Source organism: Bos grunniens, chromosome 9 (genome assembly GCF_055505025.1).
Source record: "Bos grunniens cultivar Pamir isolate PY7600 chromosome 9, Bosgru_T2T1.0, whole genome shotgun sequence".
Classification (NCBI taxonomy): domain Eukaryota; kingdom Metazoa; phylum Chordata; class Mammalia; order Artiodactyla; family Bovidae; genus Bos; species Bos grunniens.
This window is the reverse complement of record NC_141173.1, coordinates 75,815,327-75,832,034: the sequence shown is the minus strand read 5'-3', so window position 1 is coordinate 75,832,034 and position 16,708 is coordinate 75,815,327. Positions and strand designations below refer to the sequence as shown.

At 40.4% G+C, this 16,708-nt stretch overlaps 1 protein-coding gene across 2 annotated transcripts in view; it reads right to left on the bottom strand.

Annotated features, from left to right (window-relative positions):
- The window catches only part of PEX7 (peroxisomal biogenesis factor 7), an 81,296-nt gene that overhangs the window by 50,571 nt on the left and 14,017 nt on the right, over positions 1–16,708 (bottom strand). For both annotated transcript variants that reach the window (XM_086318040.1, XM_086318042.1), the window contains exons 4-6: positions 12,420–12,497; positions 11,925–12,033; positions 11–117 (exon numbers count right to left, since the gene is read on the bottom strand). In XM_086318040.1, coding sequence (XP_086174166.1) covers positions 11–117; positions 11,925–12,033; positions 12,420–12,497 — 294 coding nt within the window. The remainder of the gene's footprint in view (positions 1–10; positions 118–11,924; positions 12,034–12,419; positions 12,498–16,708) is intronic.

Sequence of the window (16,708 nt, the reverse complement as noted above, 5' to 3'; positions counted from 1 at the left end):
GATAGGGTACCTCATTATATTTACACCAGTCACAGCTCAAAATTTCTGCCTGATGTGCTGGAACCACAATTCTGACTCCTGTTGTCTTCACGTCCCAAATTCTCAAAGTCTGATCGCCTGGTGAAAGAGGAAGACTTGATCACTCTTTATTACACCACTTGGATGCTTGGTACCCATGATGACAAGTCGGGGAAAACACACCACTTCCATTATCAGGACATTGCCATCTGTATGTCATATACACTAGATACATTGTTTTATACTGTAATAATATATAAGAACTACTAAAAGTGACAACTACAAAAAATAAGGCACCATATTAAGTTTTTAGATCTACTCAAAGCAGGAAAACCTGAATCTCACACTGACACAAGCAGAACAGTGACTAAGCACACACCCAATGCATTTTTCTTCAGGAAAGGAAAAGGCTCTGAAAATCCTCGTTTCTCGTAAGTGAAGTTAGCACCCTATACCAGTATATTCTACAGGAAGCAAAATGGTAACAGTTTTACTGTAAAATGTGTGCAAAGTCCAAGTCAGAATGGATAATTTCAAATCTTAGCTTTTACATTTATTACATTTTAAAGGGCCATCCAGAGGTATGGATTTCACCTTGAAAGAAACAAGCAGAGAAAATGTAAGGATTATATGCTGAATTACTACAAAAATAATTTATACCACTTAGCTGCACAGAGTCAACCCTGATTAACTGTTTTAGATGCTGTTTGCCTTCAATTTTGTAAAATATGAGGAAACAACAAAATGACCAGATGAAAAATTCTGAATATATATATATCTCCATCAAAAGTAAATTACAAACAATAACTGATCCTCTGAGAAAGCCAGTTCAGGTTAATGTAAAAAAAAAAATGCTGTGATGGTCTTGATTCCATTTAGTAGTTGTGTGACCCTGCACAAGCTGTATAATATCTCTGAGACTAGTTCCTCAGAATGCCTGGACGGAGGATGGTACAAAAACATTTAGTGTAATAAAGTTTCTGTAAAGCGTTAGCATGGTCTCTAGCATATAGCAGATATGCTAATAAGTGGCAGCACAAGCTGGAATCAAGACTGCTGGGAGAAATATCAATAAGCTCAAATATGCAGATGACACCACCCTTATAGCAGAAAGTGAAGAGGAACTAAAAAGCCTCTTGATGAAGGTGAAAGAGGAGAGTGAAAAAGTTGGCTTAAAGCTCAACATTCAGAAAATGAAGATCATGGCATCCGGTCCCACCACTTCATGGGAAATAGATGGGGAAACAGTGGAAACAGTGTCAGACTTTATTTTTGGGGGCTCCAAAATCACTGCAGATGGTGACTGCAGCCATGAAATTAAAAGACGCTTACTCCTTGGAAGGAAAGTTATGACCAACCTAGATAGCATATTCAAAAGCAGAGACATTACTTTGCCAACAAAGGTCCGTCTAGTCAAGGCTATGGTTTTTCCAGTGGTCATGTATGGATGTGAGAGTTGGACTGTGAAGAAAGCTGAGCGCCGAAGAACTGATGCTTTTGAACTGTGGTGTTGGAGAAGACTCTTGAGAGTCCCTTGGACTGCAAGGAGATCCAACCAGTCCATTCTAAAGGAGATCAGGCCTGGGTGTTCCTTGGAAGGAATGATGCTAAAGCTGAAACTCCAGTACTTTGTCCACCTCATGCGAAGAGTTGACTCATTGGAAAAGACTCTGATGCTGGGAGGGATTGGGGTCAGGAGGAGAAGGGAATGACAGAGGATGAGATGGCTGGATGGCATCACTGACTCGACAGACGTGAGTCTGAGGGAACTCCGGGAGTTGGTGATGGACAGGGAGGCCTGGCGCGCTGCGATTCATGGGGCCGCTAAGAGTCGGACACGACTGAGTGACTGAACTGAACTGAAAAACATTAACTTTTAAACATTTCCTTTAGTTACCTACATTTAATTTCCTATCATCCCAATTCTAAATTATTTGTCATTTAGCTAAGTCCAATAATTTCAGACAATTTTTTTCTGATTTCTTTGTCAGTTAAGAAAGATAAGAATTATACTGCTTGTGGTAATGAAATGTAGAGTTTAAGAATAGGGACTTTGGAGCTTCAGAGCTTAGCTCTAGTCCAGCTCAATCATTTAGTAGTTGTTGATGTTCAGTCAAGTTACTTAATGTCTTGAATTGTCATTTTCCTTACCTACGATAAAATATCTGCCTCATACGGACCCACAGATACAGGGAACAAATCAGTGGTCACCAGCTCAGTGAGAGAAGGACAGGAGGAAAATACAGGGGTAGGAGATGAAGAAGTACAAACTATCACGTATAAAATAAGATACAAACATATATTGTACAACAAAGGGAATATAGCTAATATTTTATAATAACTATAAATGGTGTATAACCTTTAAAAATTGTGAATCACTATTTTGTATAACTGCAACTTAACGTAACTTTGTAAACCAACTATACTTCGAAAGACACAAAAACATATCTGCCTTACAAAGCTGCCCCTGGCACAGCTAGACTGGCCAAAAGGAGATATACGGGATTTCTCTGAACTATAATTGAAAAAATAATGCTAGTCCCCCTCACACAGGAGAATTTACAGGTTACAAAACTGAGGAATTGTTGGTGGCCATGTGTTTCACTTTATGGAGAAAGTTGACCTGCACAGTCAAGTCAGCCAGCAGACAAAAGTCCAGATTAGAGACAGAGAATGTGTCCTGAGGTTGTTTAAGCATCCCTTCCCCTTCTGGGGTTGCTTTTCAATAAATTCTACAAAGACCTACAGCTGCTCAAGTTCTACTGTTACCACCTGTAGGCAGAGGTGATTCCTTATCATCATGGCAGCAGTGAATGGAATTCACCTGAAGCTTCAGACTCTCAAAACCTGCTGCTGCTGCTGCTGCTAAGTCACTTCAATGGTGTCCGACTCTGTGCAACCCCACAGACAGCAGCCCACCAGGCTCCCCATCCCTGGGATTCTCCAGGCAAGAACACTGGAGTGGGGTGCCATTTCCTTCTCCAATGCATGAAAGTGGAAAGTGAAAGTGAAGTCGCTTCGGTCGTGTCCGACTCTTAGCGACCCCATGGACTGCACCCTACCAGGCTCCTCCGTCCATGGGATTTTCCAGGCAAGAGTACTGGAGTGGGGTGCCATCTCCTTCTCCATCTCAAAGCCTAGCTCCAGAGAAAAAGATTAAATTCATCACAGGGCTTCCAGTTAAAACACAGGAAATGTTTAAATGATGTACACTAGATTTCATAAATTTATGTTATATCAAGTCTGATATAACATATAACATGGGTCATGGTGGAGAGTTCTGACAAAATGTGGTCCACTGGAGAAGGGAATGGCAAACCACTTCAGTATTCCTGCCTTGAGAACCCCATGAACAGTATGAAAAGGCAAAAAGATAGGACAGTGAAAGATGAACTCCCCACGTCAGTAGGTGCCCAATATGCTGGATATCAGTGGAGAAATAACTCCAGAAAGAATGAAGAGACGCAGCCAAAGTAAAAACACCACCCAGTTGTGGATGTGACTGGTGATGCAAGCAAGGTCTGATGCTATAAAGAGCAATACTGCATAGGAACCTGGAATGTTAGGTCCATGAATCAAGGCAAATTGGAAGTGATCAAACAGGAGATGGCAAGAGTGAACATTGACATTCTAGGAATCAGCAAACTAAAATGGACTGGAATGGGTGAATTTAACTCAGATAACCATTATATCTACTACTGTGGGCAAGGGAGTAGCCATCATAGTCAACAAAAGGGTCCGAAATGCAGTGCTTGGATGCAGTCTCAAAAACAACAGAATGATCTCTGTTCGTTTCCAAGGCAAACCATTCAATATCCCAGTAATCCAAGTCTATGCCCCGTCCAGTAATGAAGAAGCTGAACAGTTCAATGAAGACCTACAAGACTTTCTAGAATTAACACCCGAAACAGATGTCCTTTTCATTATAGGGGACTGGAATGCAAAAGTAGGAAGTCAAGAAACACCTGGGGTAACACGCAAATTTGGCCTTGGAGTACAGAATGAAGCAGGGTGAAGGCTAATAGAGTTCTGCCAAGAGAATGCACTGGTCATAGCAAACACTCTCTTCCAACAACACAAGAGAAGACTCTACACATGGACATCACCAGATGGTCAACACAGAAATCAGATTGATTATATTCTTTGAAGTCAAAGATGGAGAGGCTCTATATAGTCAGCAGAAACAAGACCGGGAGCTGACTGTGGCTCAGATCATGAACTTATTGCCAAATTCAGACTTAAATTGAAGAAAGTAGGGAAAACCACTAGACCATTCAGGTATGACCTAAATCAAATCCCTAACGATTATACAGTGGAAGTGAGAAATAGATTTAAGGGACTAGATCTGATAGAGTGCCTAATGAACTATGGATAGAGGCTTGTGACATTGTACAGGAGATGGGAGCAAAACCACCTCCAAGAAAAAGAAATGCAAAAAAGCAAAATGGCTGTTTGAGGAGGCCTTACAAACAGCTCTGAAAAGAAGTGAAAAGCAAAGGAGAAAAGGAAAGATATACCCATCTGAATGCAGAGTTCCAAAGAACAGTAAGGAGAGATAAGAAAGCCTTCCTCACTGATCAGTGCAAAGAAATAGAGGAAAACAATAGAATGGGAAAGACTAGACATCTCTTCAAGAACATCAGAGATAACAAAGGAACAATTCACGCAAAGATGGGCACAATAAAGGACAGAAATGGTATGGACCTAACAGAAGCAGAAGATAATTAAGAAGAGGTGGCAAGAATACACAGAAGAACTATACAAAAAAGATCTTCACGACCCAGATAATCACGATGGTGTGATCACTCACCTAGAGCCAGACATCCTGGAATGTGAAGTCAAAGTGGGTCTTAGGAAGCCTCACTGCAAACAAAGCTAGTGGAGGTGATGGAATTCCAGTTGTGCTACTTCAAATCCTAAAAGATGATGCTGTGAAAGTGCTGCACTCAATATGCCAGCAAATTTGGAAAACTGAGCAGTGGCCACAGGACTGGAAAAGGTCAGTTTTCATTCCAATCCCAAAGAAAGGCAATGCCAAAGAATGCTCAAACTACTGCAGAATTGCACTCATCTCACACACTAGTAAAGTAATGCTCAAAATTCTCCAAGCCAGGCTTCAGCAATAAGTGAACCATGAATTTCCATATATTCAAGCTGGTTTTAGAAAAGGCAGAGGAACCAGAGATCAAATTGCCAACAAATTGCTGGATCATCGAATAACAAGAGAGCTCCTGAAAAACATCCACTTCTGCTTTATTGACTATGCCAAATCCTTTGACTGTGTGGATCACAATAAACCGTGGAAAATTTTTAGAGATGGGAATCCCAGACCACCTGACCTGCCTCTTGAGAAATCTGTATGCAGGTCAGCAAGCAACAGTTAGAACTGGACATGGAACAACAGACTGGTTCCAAATAGGAAAAGGAGTATGTCAAGGCTGTATATTGTCACTGTGGTTATTTACCTTATACGCAGAGTACATCATGAGAAACACTGGGCTGGATGAAGCACATGTTGGAATCAAGATTGCCTGGAGAAATATCATAACCTCAGATATGCAGATGACACCACCCTTATGGCAGAAAGTGAAGAAGAACCAAAGAGCGTCTTGATGAAAGTGAAAGAGTGAAAAAGTTGGCTTAAAGCTCAACATTCAGAAAACTAAGATCATGGCATCCAGTCCCATCACTTCATGGAAAATAGATGGAGAAACAATGGAAACAGTGGCAGATTTATTTTTCTGGGCTCCAAAATCACTAAAGATGGTGACTGGAGCCATGAAATAAAAGGACACTTACTCCTTGAAAGAAAAGTTATGACCAACCTAGACAGCATATTAAAAAGCAGAGACATTACTTTCCCAACAAAGGTCCATCTAGTCAAGGCTATGGTTTCTCCAGTAGTCATATATGGATGTGAGAGTTGGACTATAAAGAAAGCTGAGCACCGAAGAATTAATGTTTTTGAACCGTGGTGTTGGAGAAGACTCTTGAGAGTCCCTTGGACTGCAAGGAGATCCAATCAGTCCATCCTAAAGGAAATCAGTCCTGAATGTTCATTTGGAAGGACGGATGTTGCAGACACGACCGAGCAACTGAACTGAACCGAACCGATCAGGTCTGAAGGGCTCCCTTGGTGGCTCAGATGGTAAAGAATCCACCTGCAATGCAGAAGATGTAGGAGACATGGGTTCGATTCCTGCATCAGGAAGATCCCCTGGAGTAGGCCATGGCAACCCACTCCAGTATTCCTGCCTGGAAAATCCCATGGACAGAGGAGCCTGGCAGGCTACAGTCCATGGGGTCACAAAGAGTCGGACATGACTGAGCGACTTCACTTCACTTCAAAGCATTGTTTAAAGTTCAGTGAGCTCATGTTCATCCTAATAATTACATTCTATGGGTGTATGTGAATGCTTTACAATGTCGAAACATTACAATAAATGTGGACTAGGAGTTAAGAAGTAACTAGTAATTTTAGCAACAATATGGATGAATCTCACAAAACATAATGCTGAGCAAAAGAAACCAAGACAGCACAACATAAAAACAGGTAACATTAATCGATGCTATTAGGAGGCAGTTCAGAGGTCACCCTCGAATGGACAGGGGTGGGTAATGACTGGAAGAATGTAAAAGGGGCCTCTGAGAACATTCTGTTTCTTGACCTGGGTCCTGAGACCCCAGGTCTCCGGAGTCTCCCGCATGCGCAGGCAGACTCTTTACCACTAGTGCCACCTGGGAAGCCCCAGTACACAGGTGTGTTCATTGTGAAAATTCATCAGGCTATAATTAGGCTCTGTTCTGTGTGTGTATTATATACTTCAACAAAAGATTAAACAAATAACAACCACAACGGCTGGGTGGATGCCTCTATCAAATTTCTCTGACAATATTCTGGTTCTTCACCAGCATAGTCAGGCAAAGTTGTTTTTTTTTTTTTTTTTAAAGACTATGGTTTAGGTTGTCCCCTCTGGCAGTTAACTTAAAGAGCACAAAAAGAGTGAGAAGTGCTCTGAAGGAGCCGAGAACTCCTCTTCTGCTGCACACATTCGGCACTTCCTCCTTCCTCCTCATTTCATTTGCCAGGTAGGGGAGAGACCTTCTGGCCAACTGGTACCATGACTCATTCAACTCTTTTAGCCACCAGGACATCTATATTTATATTGCTTTTTTAATTGTATTTTCCAGACAACTGGCCTTTCATTGTCAGCCAGACGTTTACCAGGGCCCTGGGGCAGTGCCACAGACCCACCTGAATTACCAGCTTCTCTTATCAGTTGCAGACTCACCACTGGCAACAAAACCAGTGAATTTAAGTGCATAATATGGTACAGGAAGTGCTGGCTACTACCATGTCTAATTCAAGTTGTGGCATTAAGAAGAAGCTGGGTAAAGAGAATGAGTGTAAACGGTGAATCTGAAACCAGGAAGTGAAATGAACAGCAAAAGATGCATATTGGGCCCAAATAATTTAATTTATTTGAAATGCCAGATGCCTATCAGATGACTTTTTTCTTTGAGTAGAACGATGTTTTTTTCAAACTGCTGGACTCCACACATTGAGGCATGGCTATGATTTATGCAATTATATGGAGTCGGTAATAGCAGTAATTTGGTTTTCTTGGTTCAAAAGAAAGTTTACTTCATATTAATCCTCCTCATGTAAAGAGCTCAAATATTCTTCCCTTCCATCTCATATAATTTGGAAATGTGAATTATGTAAGAATAAAACTTTAACGAACTAAACAAAACCAATGCCCTTAGAGAAGTCTGCTACGGAAGATCTGAATGTCAAAGTACTACTTCCTTTTGGTTTGTCTTAACTTAGCTAATGACAAATTTAGTATTACAACTTTGAAGGTGATCAAATTCTTGGAAAAACTTAAATATTATATTCTCATGCAAATGAAACTGTTAGGTGTTCAGTCGTGTCCGACACCTTACAACCCCATGGACTGTAGCCCGCCAGGCTCTTCTGTCCATGGAATTCTTCAGGCAAGAATACTGGAGTGGGTAGCCATTCCTTTCTCCGCGGGATCGTCCCAACCCAGGGAATGAATTCAGATCTCCTGCACTGCAGGTGGATTCTTTGTCATCTGAGCCACCAGGGAAGCCCATGTTATTATATACTATCTTAAAATATAAACTGTTATAAGCAGTTGAATGATATAGTTAGCTATATGCGTGCCACAGGATTAGACATAAAACTATGCCTTGACTGCCAATTATATAAGCTGCTTATCATTTTTAATATTTGTGAAGACAAATATTTTACAACTTTGTGTTCCTCAACCATGAATTTTACAGCTGAGATGATTTTATGCAAATATTATAGTATGTTTCATAGCAAACTCTTGTCTATAAGCAAGAAAACAAAGAGAATTAATGGATAAAAGACTATAATATAACTCAAACTATAACTGACAAAACTCAGGAAAAAAACTAAGTTCTCAATCTTAGGAAACCACTTCTTTGAATTCAACACTGAAACCATTCTGTAGAGTTTTTAAAAGACAAGTATATTTCTATTAAAAATAAACACAAAATTTCCATTGAATCAACAGAAATAAGCTACTCATTAGACATCTTAAACAGAGCAACATCGCAGACTAGTACAGTGTTTCCCAAATCAGGCTCATCACTAGACTCGGCTAGGGTGATTAAAACATACACCTCTCAGAGGCATCTGATTCAGTAGGACTAAGATGAAGGCTAGAATTCTGTTGTTTTTTAAGCTTCCTCTTCCTTGGTGGCTCAGGGGTAAAGAATCTACCTGCCAGTGCAGGAGACGTGGGTTTGATCCCTGGGTCAGGAAGACCCCCTGGAGAAGGAAATAGCAATCCACTCCAGTATTCTTGTCAGGAAAACCCCATGGACAGGGGAGTCTGGTGGGCTACAGTCCATGGAGTCGCAAAAAAGCCAAACTCGACTTGGCGACTAAACAACAGCAACAGACTTCGATGGTGGGCCAGGTTTCAGGATCACTGGATAGGTATGTTATTATACAAGCAGACATTTCAGATTCTACCCAGAGCAAGTTACCTGAAACTCGGTTCCCAGAGTTTTAGTTCCCAGGTAAGCACTGACTCTCAATCCTTATAGCACATAATACATGCAAAGATCATTCAAATCTTCCTCCAACATGCCATATACTCTCCACATTCATCCCTTTACTTCCCACTTCTCATTTCCTCATCTACTTGTTCATAAGGTAGCAGCTGAAACACTATTTCCTTAGGGAAGTTGCTCTGACCAGCCAATTTTGACAAGCTCAAGCTCAAAGAACCCTTTGTTGTGTTCCCACGGATCCTGAACATACACGGTAATGACAGGAGGCGCCACTCAGAGAGCCCTTATGCTGTGCCAGGCACGGTTCTAAGCCTTCAAGTTTGTATTTGAATTAATCCACTTAATCCTCATCAAAACTCCTCAACACAGGTTATTATTATCACTCTTACTTTTAAAATGAGGAATGAAGAGACAGAGGTTAAGTAGCATGACTGAAGCCATGTAAGGGCAGTGAAAGGAGAATCTGATCACAGGAAGTCCAGCTCCATAGTCCATGTCCCTAACCACTGTGCTGTGACCTCTTTCTCAAAGAACTTCACGCTCCTCATCATTGCTGTCCCTAGGTTTTTTTTCTTAGCAGCTCTTTTTCCCACTGGACTACATGCTCAGTGTATCTTCAGTGCCCAGACAACAGCAGACATTCACTAACGATCTGAATGATTCACCAACAATATCCCTTTTGACAATCAAAATTAACCTTAAATATGTTTTTAAAAATTTGATAATATGGTTATTTCCATAGCTTATATAATAGTAATCAAAAAACTGTAGTGTTTGCTTGTGTAAGGCACTCAGCTATGTTGAAGAAGACACATGCCCTATAGGAAATATAGGAAAACAATTCAAGCAAAGAAAATATGCAAAGAAGGGCACTGCAAGTACACAACTTGGGAAGCAAATTTTCTTGTCTCTCTTGAAATGGCAAAGGCACAGTGAGAGTTTTAGAGCTTCCCCCAACTTTTACTATGCCACAAACCCTCCTTTTTTATTAATTAGCTCAAAGATTAGAAAATTTTAAATTCTAATAAACGCTTTAGTATAATGTTTTTTGAAAAGAAAACTAGCTGTCTAACTGAAAAGCAAGAGAAGTATGTTCTAGAAAACAAAAAACTTTAATATTTTGGAATGGGCATAGAGTTTTTATGGAGGAATACAAGAAAATGTCATTAACAGCAGTTCTATAGGAGAGGGGGGATGAGCACGCACTTTTTATTTGGCATGTCTCTGTGTTGTCTGAATTTCTTTACTATGTATATGCTCAAATAGAAATTTTCAGGGATACCATTTCTGTTTTCTCTTCATAAATTTACTTTTTGATAGTTATACAAGAAACAAGAAATAAAGAGTGCTGATATTATCTTGTCAATCACGATAAACATTTATGATTAATTAACACATGTTATACATTACTGTAACTGTTACTCAGACTTAGCAACCTTATTCTGATCAACAAACCAAAGGTAAAGCCATCTAAGCCAAAGCAGCTCAGTAACTAATAAAAGGAGCTAGACTGGTTTCCAACTTGGAAAGATTCATAACTGGTTATGACCTACCTTAGACAGATCATGAATTAATCGTTAATTAAATCATATTTGTTCATTAATAGTTGTGGTTGTCAAATTTACATTATGAAAAGTCATGGTGTGACAGATATTATGATATTACTAAGAATTAATATTCCATTCTAAACCACATGAATATAACTCTGACTTCCAATGTACTATTTCCCCACTGGGAATGACTCTACCTTCTAACCAGGGACAGAAAGGAAAATTGTTCTTGCTGTCTCAGGCCTCTTCTCCCCCTCACCCTCTGGGAGGACCTTGCCACTGAACTTGTTCATGTAAAGCCAGGACCACAGAAGTATGACAGGCTAGGCTGGTGGGAAAAAAGGTAAAAGAAAGAAAGCTCAAGCGCTGTGAGGGCCGGGCGCACGCGCTGTGAGGGCCGGGCGCATGCGCTGTGAGGGCAGGGCTGCAGGGTGTGAGAGAAAGGCACACAGCCAGGCGAGAGGTGCTCTGGAGCAGCCAGGGGCGAGTGAAGATGCGGACCAGTATTTCAATGACCATTTGGCAGGTGGCCCATGTTGTTTTAAATGGACTGCAGACAAGCTGTGCGATGTTTCTCTACAAATTATGTATGTTATATTGTTCAGATTATACATGATTTATGAATCAGCCTAAAAGAACCAAATTTGTAAACCCTCATGCAAACAGTACAAAGTCTAATTTTTAAATGTCTGTAAAAGGACTTCTCTCCATTAAAAAATATAGAGATATATAAATGTATGTATCTCCTTAATCTTAGAATTGAAGACATACATTAAAAGCAAACAGGAAAAATGATCATACTAAATACAGTCTTGCTATGGCTTAGTGGCAATGAATTAAAGAGAATATTCCTAAAAGAGGGGTAAATATCAAGCAAAGGAGGTTAACTATGTGCGAGACATTTTGTATTTCCTTATTTCATCCTGTGAACAACTCCACAAGTCAGACATTCTTAGCCCCATTTTACTGATGAGAAAAGTCATCACATCACCCTGAGGTCCCACAATCGACCACTGAAGAGAGTTTCCAAATTCAATCAAGTTCGATGTCAGAGTCCTCACTTTGTTCCTTACCTCTCATCTCACCAAAAAAGTACATGTTAAGGGAAAAGGTTAGAAGCAGGTTGGCTAATTCTTGTCTAGAGACTAAGAAAGAATGAAATAGTCTCAAGAGTTCAAGTAGGAATGCTTACTTCTCCAAACCTAAGGTACACAGCGCCACCTTCTGGGGAAAGTGAGGTCACCATTCATCACAAACAAGGTTTTTGGTAAATGTATTATTTACCTGCGGATGAAGCAAAGCAGCCAGGAATGTGGGGAGACCAGATGGTGCTATAAATGACACTTTCATGGCCTCTAAAAGTGCACAGAGACTTTCCAACAGTTGGATCCCACTACAAATAAAGGAACAGATTAATTACTTAACAGAAGTAAATTAAAATGTATGCATTATATATACTATATATGATACATCATATATATATATTAATATGTATATACACATACAATATACACAAATGTCTCAAGGATTTATGTAAAGTGTATTTTTATATAAAGCAATATAGTATTTAAGAGGCCAAAATAATCAATGCTGAGCTAATTATTTATAGCTCAAAGATTAGAAAATTTTAAATTCTAATAAACGCTTTAGTATAATGTTTTTTGAAAAGAAAATTAGCTAACTGACAAGCAAGAGAAGTATGTTCTAGAAAATAAAAAACTCGAGTGGACACTCTGAGGAAGGGACTATCTGGTTTTACATACAGTAATACTGACATACCAGTTTGACAGTTTGATCCCATGAGCCAGACACCACAAGCTGTTCACCTCTGGTTTGGCTCCAATCAACACTGTACACCTAAAACATTTAAAAGTGTCATTTATAAAGCGAAAGAGCTGGGGCGGGGGAGACACATGTATACCTATGGCCGATTCGTGCTGATGTGTGGCAGAAACCATCACAGTGCTGTAACTATCCTCCAATTAAAATAAATAAATTTTAAAAAGGAAAGAGCATCAAGTTCAACATTACATCTTATCTGTTTATAACAGAATAGTCACTCAGAACAACTAATTCACTTGGTTAAAACATCAAAGCTCTACAAATCTCCACATGGTGTCAGAGAAAGGTCATCACGTCCATGCCCCTAGACTTACCCCTAACAGATAAGACTCTACTCTACAGAGTTGAGAATCCTACAGAGTATTTCTAAGACCTTTTCCACTAAAACAAATTATACATATGCTTAAACCTCCCAATAAATCACTGTCTGCAGCACCCTGAAGAAACATCAGAGAAGATTAGGAAGTTAGTCATCTAAAAACACTTGCCAGGCCAAAGTTTATCAGAAAGTATTAAAATTCAATTAATATCCCTGTTTTAGTCTTTCTTGATAAAAGCATAGAGGAACGAGGTTTTCCTTTCAGATCTCTTGGTAAACAGCTTCAGTTATCTAATGCTGCTCTCAGTAAACCACTTCAAGTGAATTATTTGAAAATGTATGGAAACAGTTTTAATCCTGTTATCAGATACAAGAGGTCATATACAGATCACTACTGGAAGCTAAGTTCAACTAAATTATGTGCATAACTAAACTTCACAAAAGCAGTCCTGCCCCAGACCCAATAATATGCCATTAAGTGTGAACAGCCAGCAGGTTTATCTTGAATCTAAAAACTCTACCATATTTATGTAGGAAGTATGACTGGGGTTTGTGGCAGCTAAAGTATGGGTTCCCTGTTCTCTGCTGCCTAATGCTATGCCTAGCCATATTGGAACCTGAGTTTAAAACCAAAAAAATTAGTAACACTGATTCTGCCTTTACTTAAAACTTTGATATTTTGCTCATTGTAGATTTACATTAAATTTGATTTCAAAAATACTGCATTAAGAGATTGTTCAGGGCTTCCCAGGTGGCGCTAGTGGTAAAGAACACACCTGCCCATCCAGGAAATGAGTCTGACACACGACTGAAGCGACTTAGCTTGAACACAAGAGATTATTTATCTTGACTACTGAGCTTTTTGTGTACAGTCACTCAGTCCTGTCGGACTCTTTGCAACCCTGTGGACTGTAGCCTGCCAGGTTCCTCTGTCCATGGCATTTTCCAGGCAAAAATACTGGAGTAGGTTGCCATTTCCTCCTCTAGGGGATCTTTCTGACCAGGGATCAAACCCATGTCTGTTGTGTCTCCCGCATTGGCAGGTGAGTTCTTTAGCACTAATGCCACCTGGGAAGTTTTTTGGGGTGGCTCAGACAGTAAAGTGTCTGCCTACAATGCAGGAGACCTAGGTTCAACCCCTGGGTCGGGAAGATCTCCTGGAGAAGGAAATGGCAACCCAATCCAGTATTCTTGCCTGGAAAATCCCATGGACGGAGGAGCCTGGTAGGCTACATTCCATGGGGTTGCAAAGAGTTGGACACGACTGAGCAACTTCACTTTCACTTTACTTAAATTATATACCCAAGGTAAGCACTTCACCACTCTAGTTCTGGCCCAGCTGCAGCCTGTATTCTTAAAAAAGAGAGAAGAGCAGTTAGAACACCAAAGAAATCACAACCCAGCAAGAGAGTAGCTCATAAAGTACACAGTGAGGTCAGCAAAATCCAAAGAGGTGCTGCAGTCATCTGTCAGTTACGGATGGAAAAAGACAAGCTTGGAGGCAACCAGAGAAGATCTTGAGACCGAAAGAGTCTGTGCTCATTGCAATATAATGATTTAAAAAACCAAATTTATCTCTACAACCTGCATCATTGCTAAGTAATTATAAAGAGCTACTGCTAACATCATTAGCTCAGACTCCTCTGCCCCTACACATTTCCAATGTGACACAGGACTTGAAACCTTATGACTTCTCATTTTTAAAACTTTAAGAGCCTCCATGGGCTCAGAGAAAACCCAGCCCCAAAGATAACAAAAGACAGGAGGTATCAAAACTATGCTGCTGCCAGTGCTGCTGCCAGCTCTGCTTTGTGACACAGGACAAAGTGACAAACATCAAGGTCTAGGACAACAAGACCGAGCATAGAACACACGTGGTGAGGTTTAAAATGGGCTAAAAAAGAAGGAGACAAAGGTGACTCAATCAATAAATACTTTTTGTTTGCTTTACTGTGTTTAAAATACTGGGACATGGAAACGTAACAGTGTAAGCCAGGATACTATGTTTAAAACACAAAAACTGTAGACCATGAATACAAAAGCTGATGGGATGGAAAATTCAGCTTGATGCCCAGAAGAGAAGAATCTTAGCGAGGCCCTGAAGGCTGGCTAAAATGTCAACAGCAGAAGGCAGAGGTGAAAACAGTGACCAGGAACTCCCTCAAAGACATAAATGGGGACATAAAGCTCCCTAGGGATGGGAACTAGTGAACGCTGCAAGATAAGACCAAGGTTTTGTGCCTGGGGACTGTCAGCGATGGTGGCATTCACACCACTGAAGACTGGAGGAAGAGTGATAATGTGTAATTTTAGACATGGTGAGTTTGAGGTGACAGCCTGATAGTCAAGTGGAAATGTCTAGGAAGGACAGGGTTTGAGCATTAACCTCAAGTCCTGAAAAAAAATGTACAGCAAGAGAGATGTTTGGGAGACAGCCAAAAAGGAATGACTGGATTCCATTATCCCAACCTCAAGTCAAATCTATTCAATAAATGTTTACTATGAACAAGGGACAAAGAGTATAGTGTTAGGCAAGACAGATAAAGTACCAGCCTTCGTGGATCTTATACTTTAGCAAGGGAAGATGCGCTATAAGTATATAATTTCAGGTTGCGATTAAAAAAAACTATTCAGAAAAATAATGCAGAGTAAGAAGACTAGAAAATAATAACAAGGGTCGGGAGGGGGACAGGTCACTGCTCAGTAAAGTCCTAAGTGAAGATGTCTCTGAACAGAGACCTGAGTGCAGTAAGACAGAACCCTGCAGATTTGAGAGGAAAGGTTTCCAAAGCAAAGAGCAAGCCTGAAGAAGGAAACAAGCTTATCACACCTTAAGACCAGCAAGGTCAAACGGTTCAGAGCAACAAGACTCCAAAGGGCCATGAGTTTGTATGTAATTTCTCTGAAGAGGCTACAACCATCAACCATAAGCGACCACCTACATTACAGGATGCTTCTGACTACTCCCTCCTCCATTCTTGTTCACCTCCAATCCATTACCCATTTGCTGTTGGTCAGTTGGGAAGTGGGATTTGACTCTGTGACCCCATGGGCTGCAGCATGCCAGGCTTCTCTACCTCCACTATTTCCCAGTGTTTGCTCAAATCCATGTCCACTGAGTTGGTGATGCTATCTAATCGTCTCACACTCTGCTGCTCACTACATGGCTCCTACAGCCTCCCATCTTCACTCAACAACAGATTCACTCATGCTGTTGCTTTTCAGCCAAAGGTCAGAATCATGCAAAACTATGCATGAATTAGGAGTGCATGTATATGCATAAAACTAAAAGGAAACATAAAGAAGATATAAATAGAAAATTCAGGATAATGGTTGCTCTTGGGAAAAGAGGAGGATGAAGGACTGACTCAGAAAAAAAAGAAGCTACAGGAAGGACAGAAGCAGTAACCAGGGGCTCCAATGGTACAGGTAATGTTTTATTTCTTAACCTAAATGATGAATATGTAAGTGCTCACTATATATTTTTACAACTCACATATATTTTATATGCACGAAATGTATCATAGGGAAATTTTTAAATCTGCAGTATTCTTCCACTGATCTTATCATAACAGCCAAAATGCTAACTGCTCCAGGCACACAGACTCAGCCCTTCCCTTGCAAGCGAACACTTTCTTTTGCCTTGAACCCTGTCCTCTGACATCTCCACCTGAATAGTTCATTCCAACTGTCTCCCCAGACTCAAGGATGTCCTCCCGGTCCCTTCCCCCAGGCCAGATCCTCCCCTCTCGCAGCATTCTGTACATTCACAGCATGTATTACATTCCAAATTAGATAACCCAGCAGCTTAAGCCTCTCTTTCCTAGAGAGGGAAAGGACCTTGCCTGACGTGTTCATCTTCCCTGTTAGGCCTCATACAGTTCCTTGCAGACAGAGAGTTAATCTA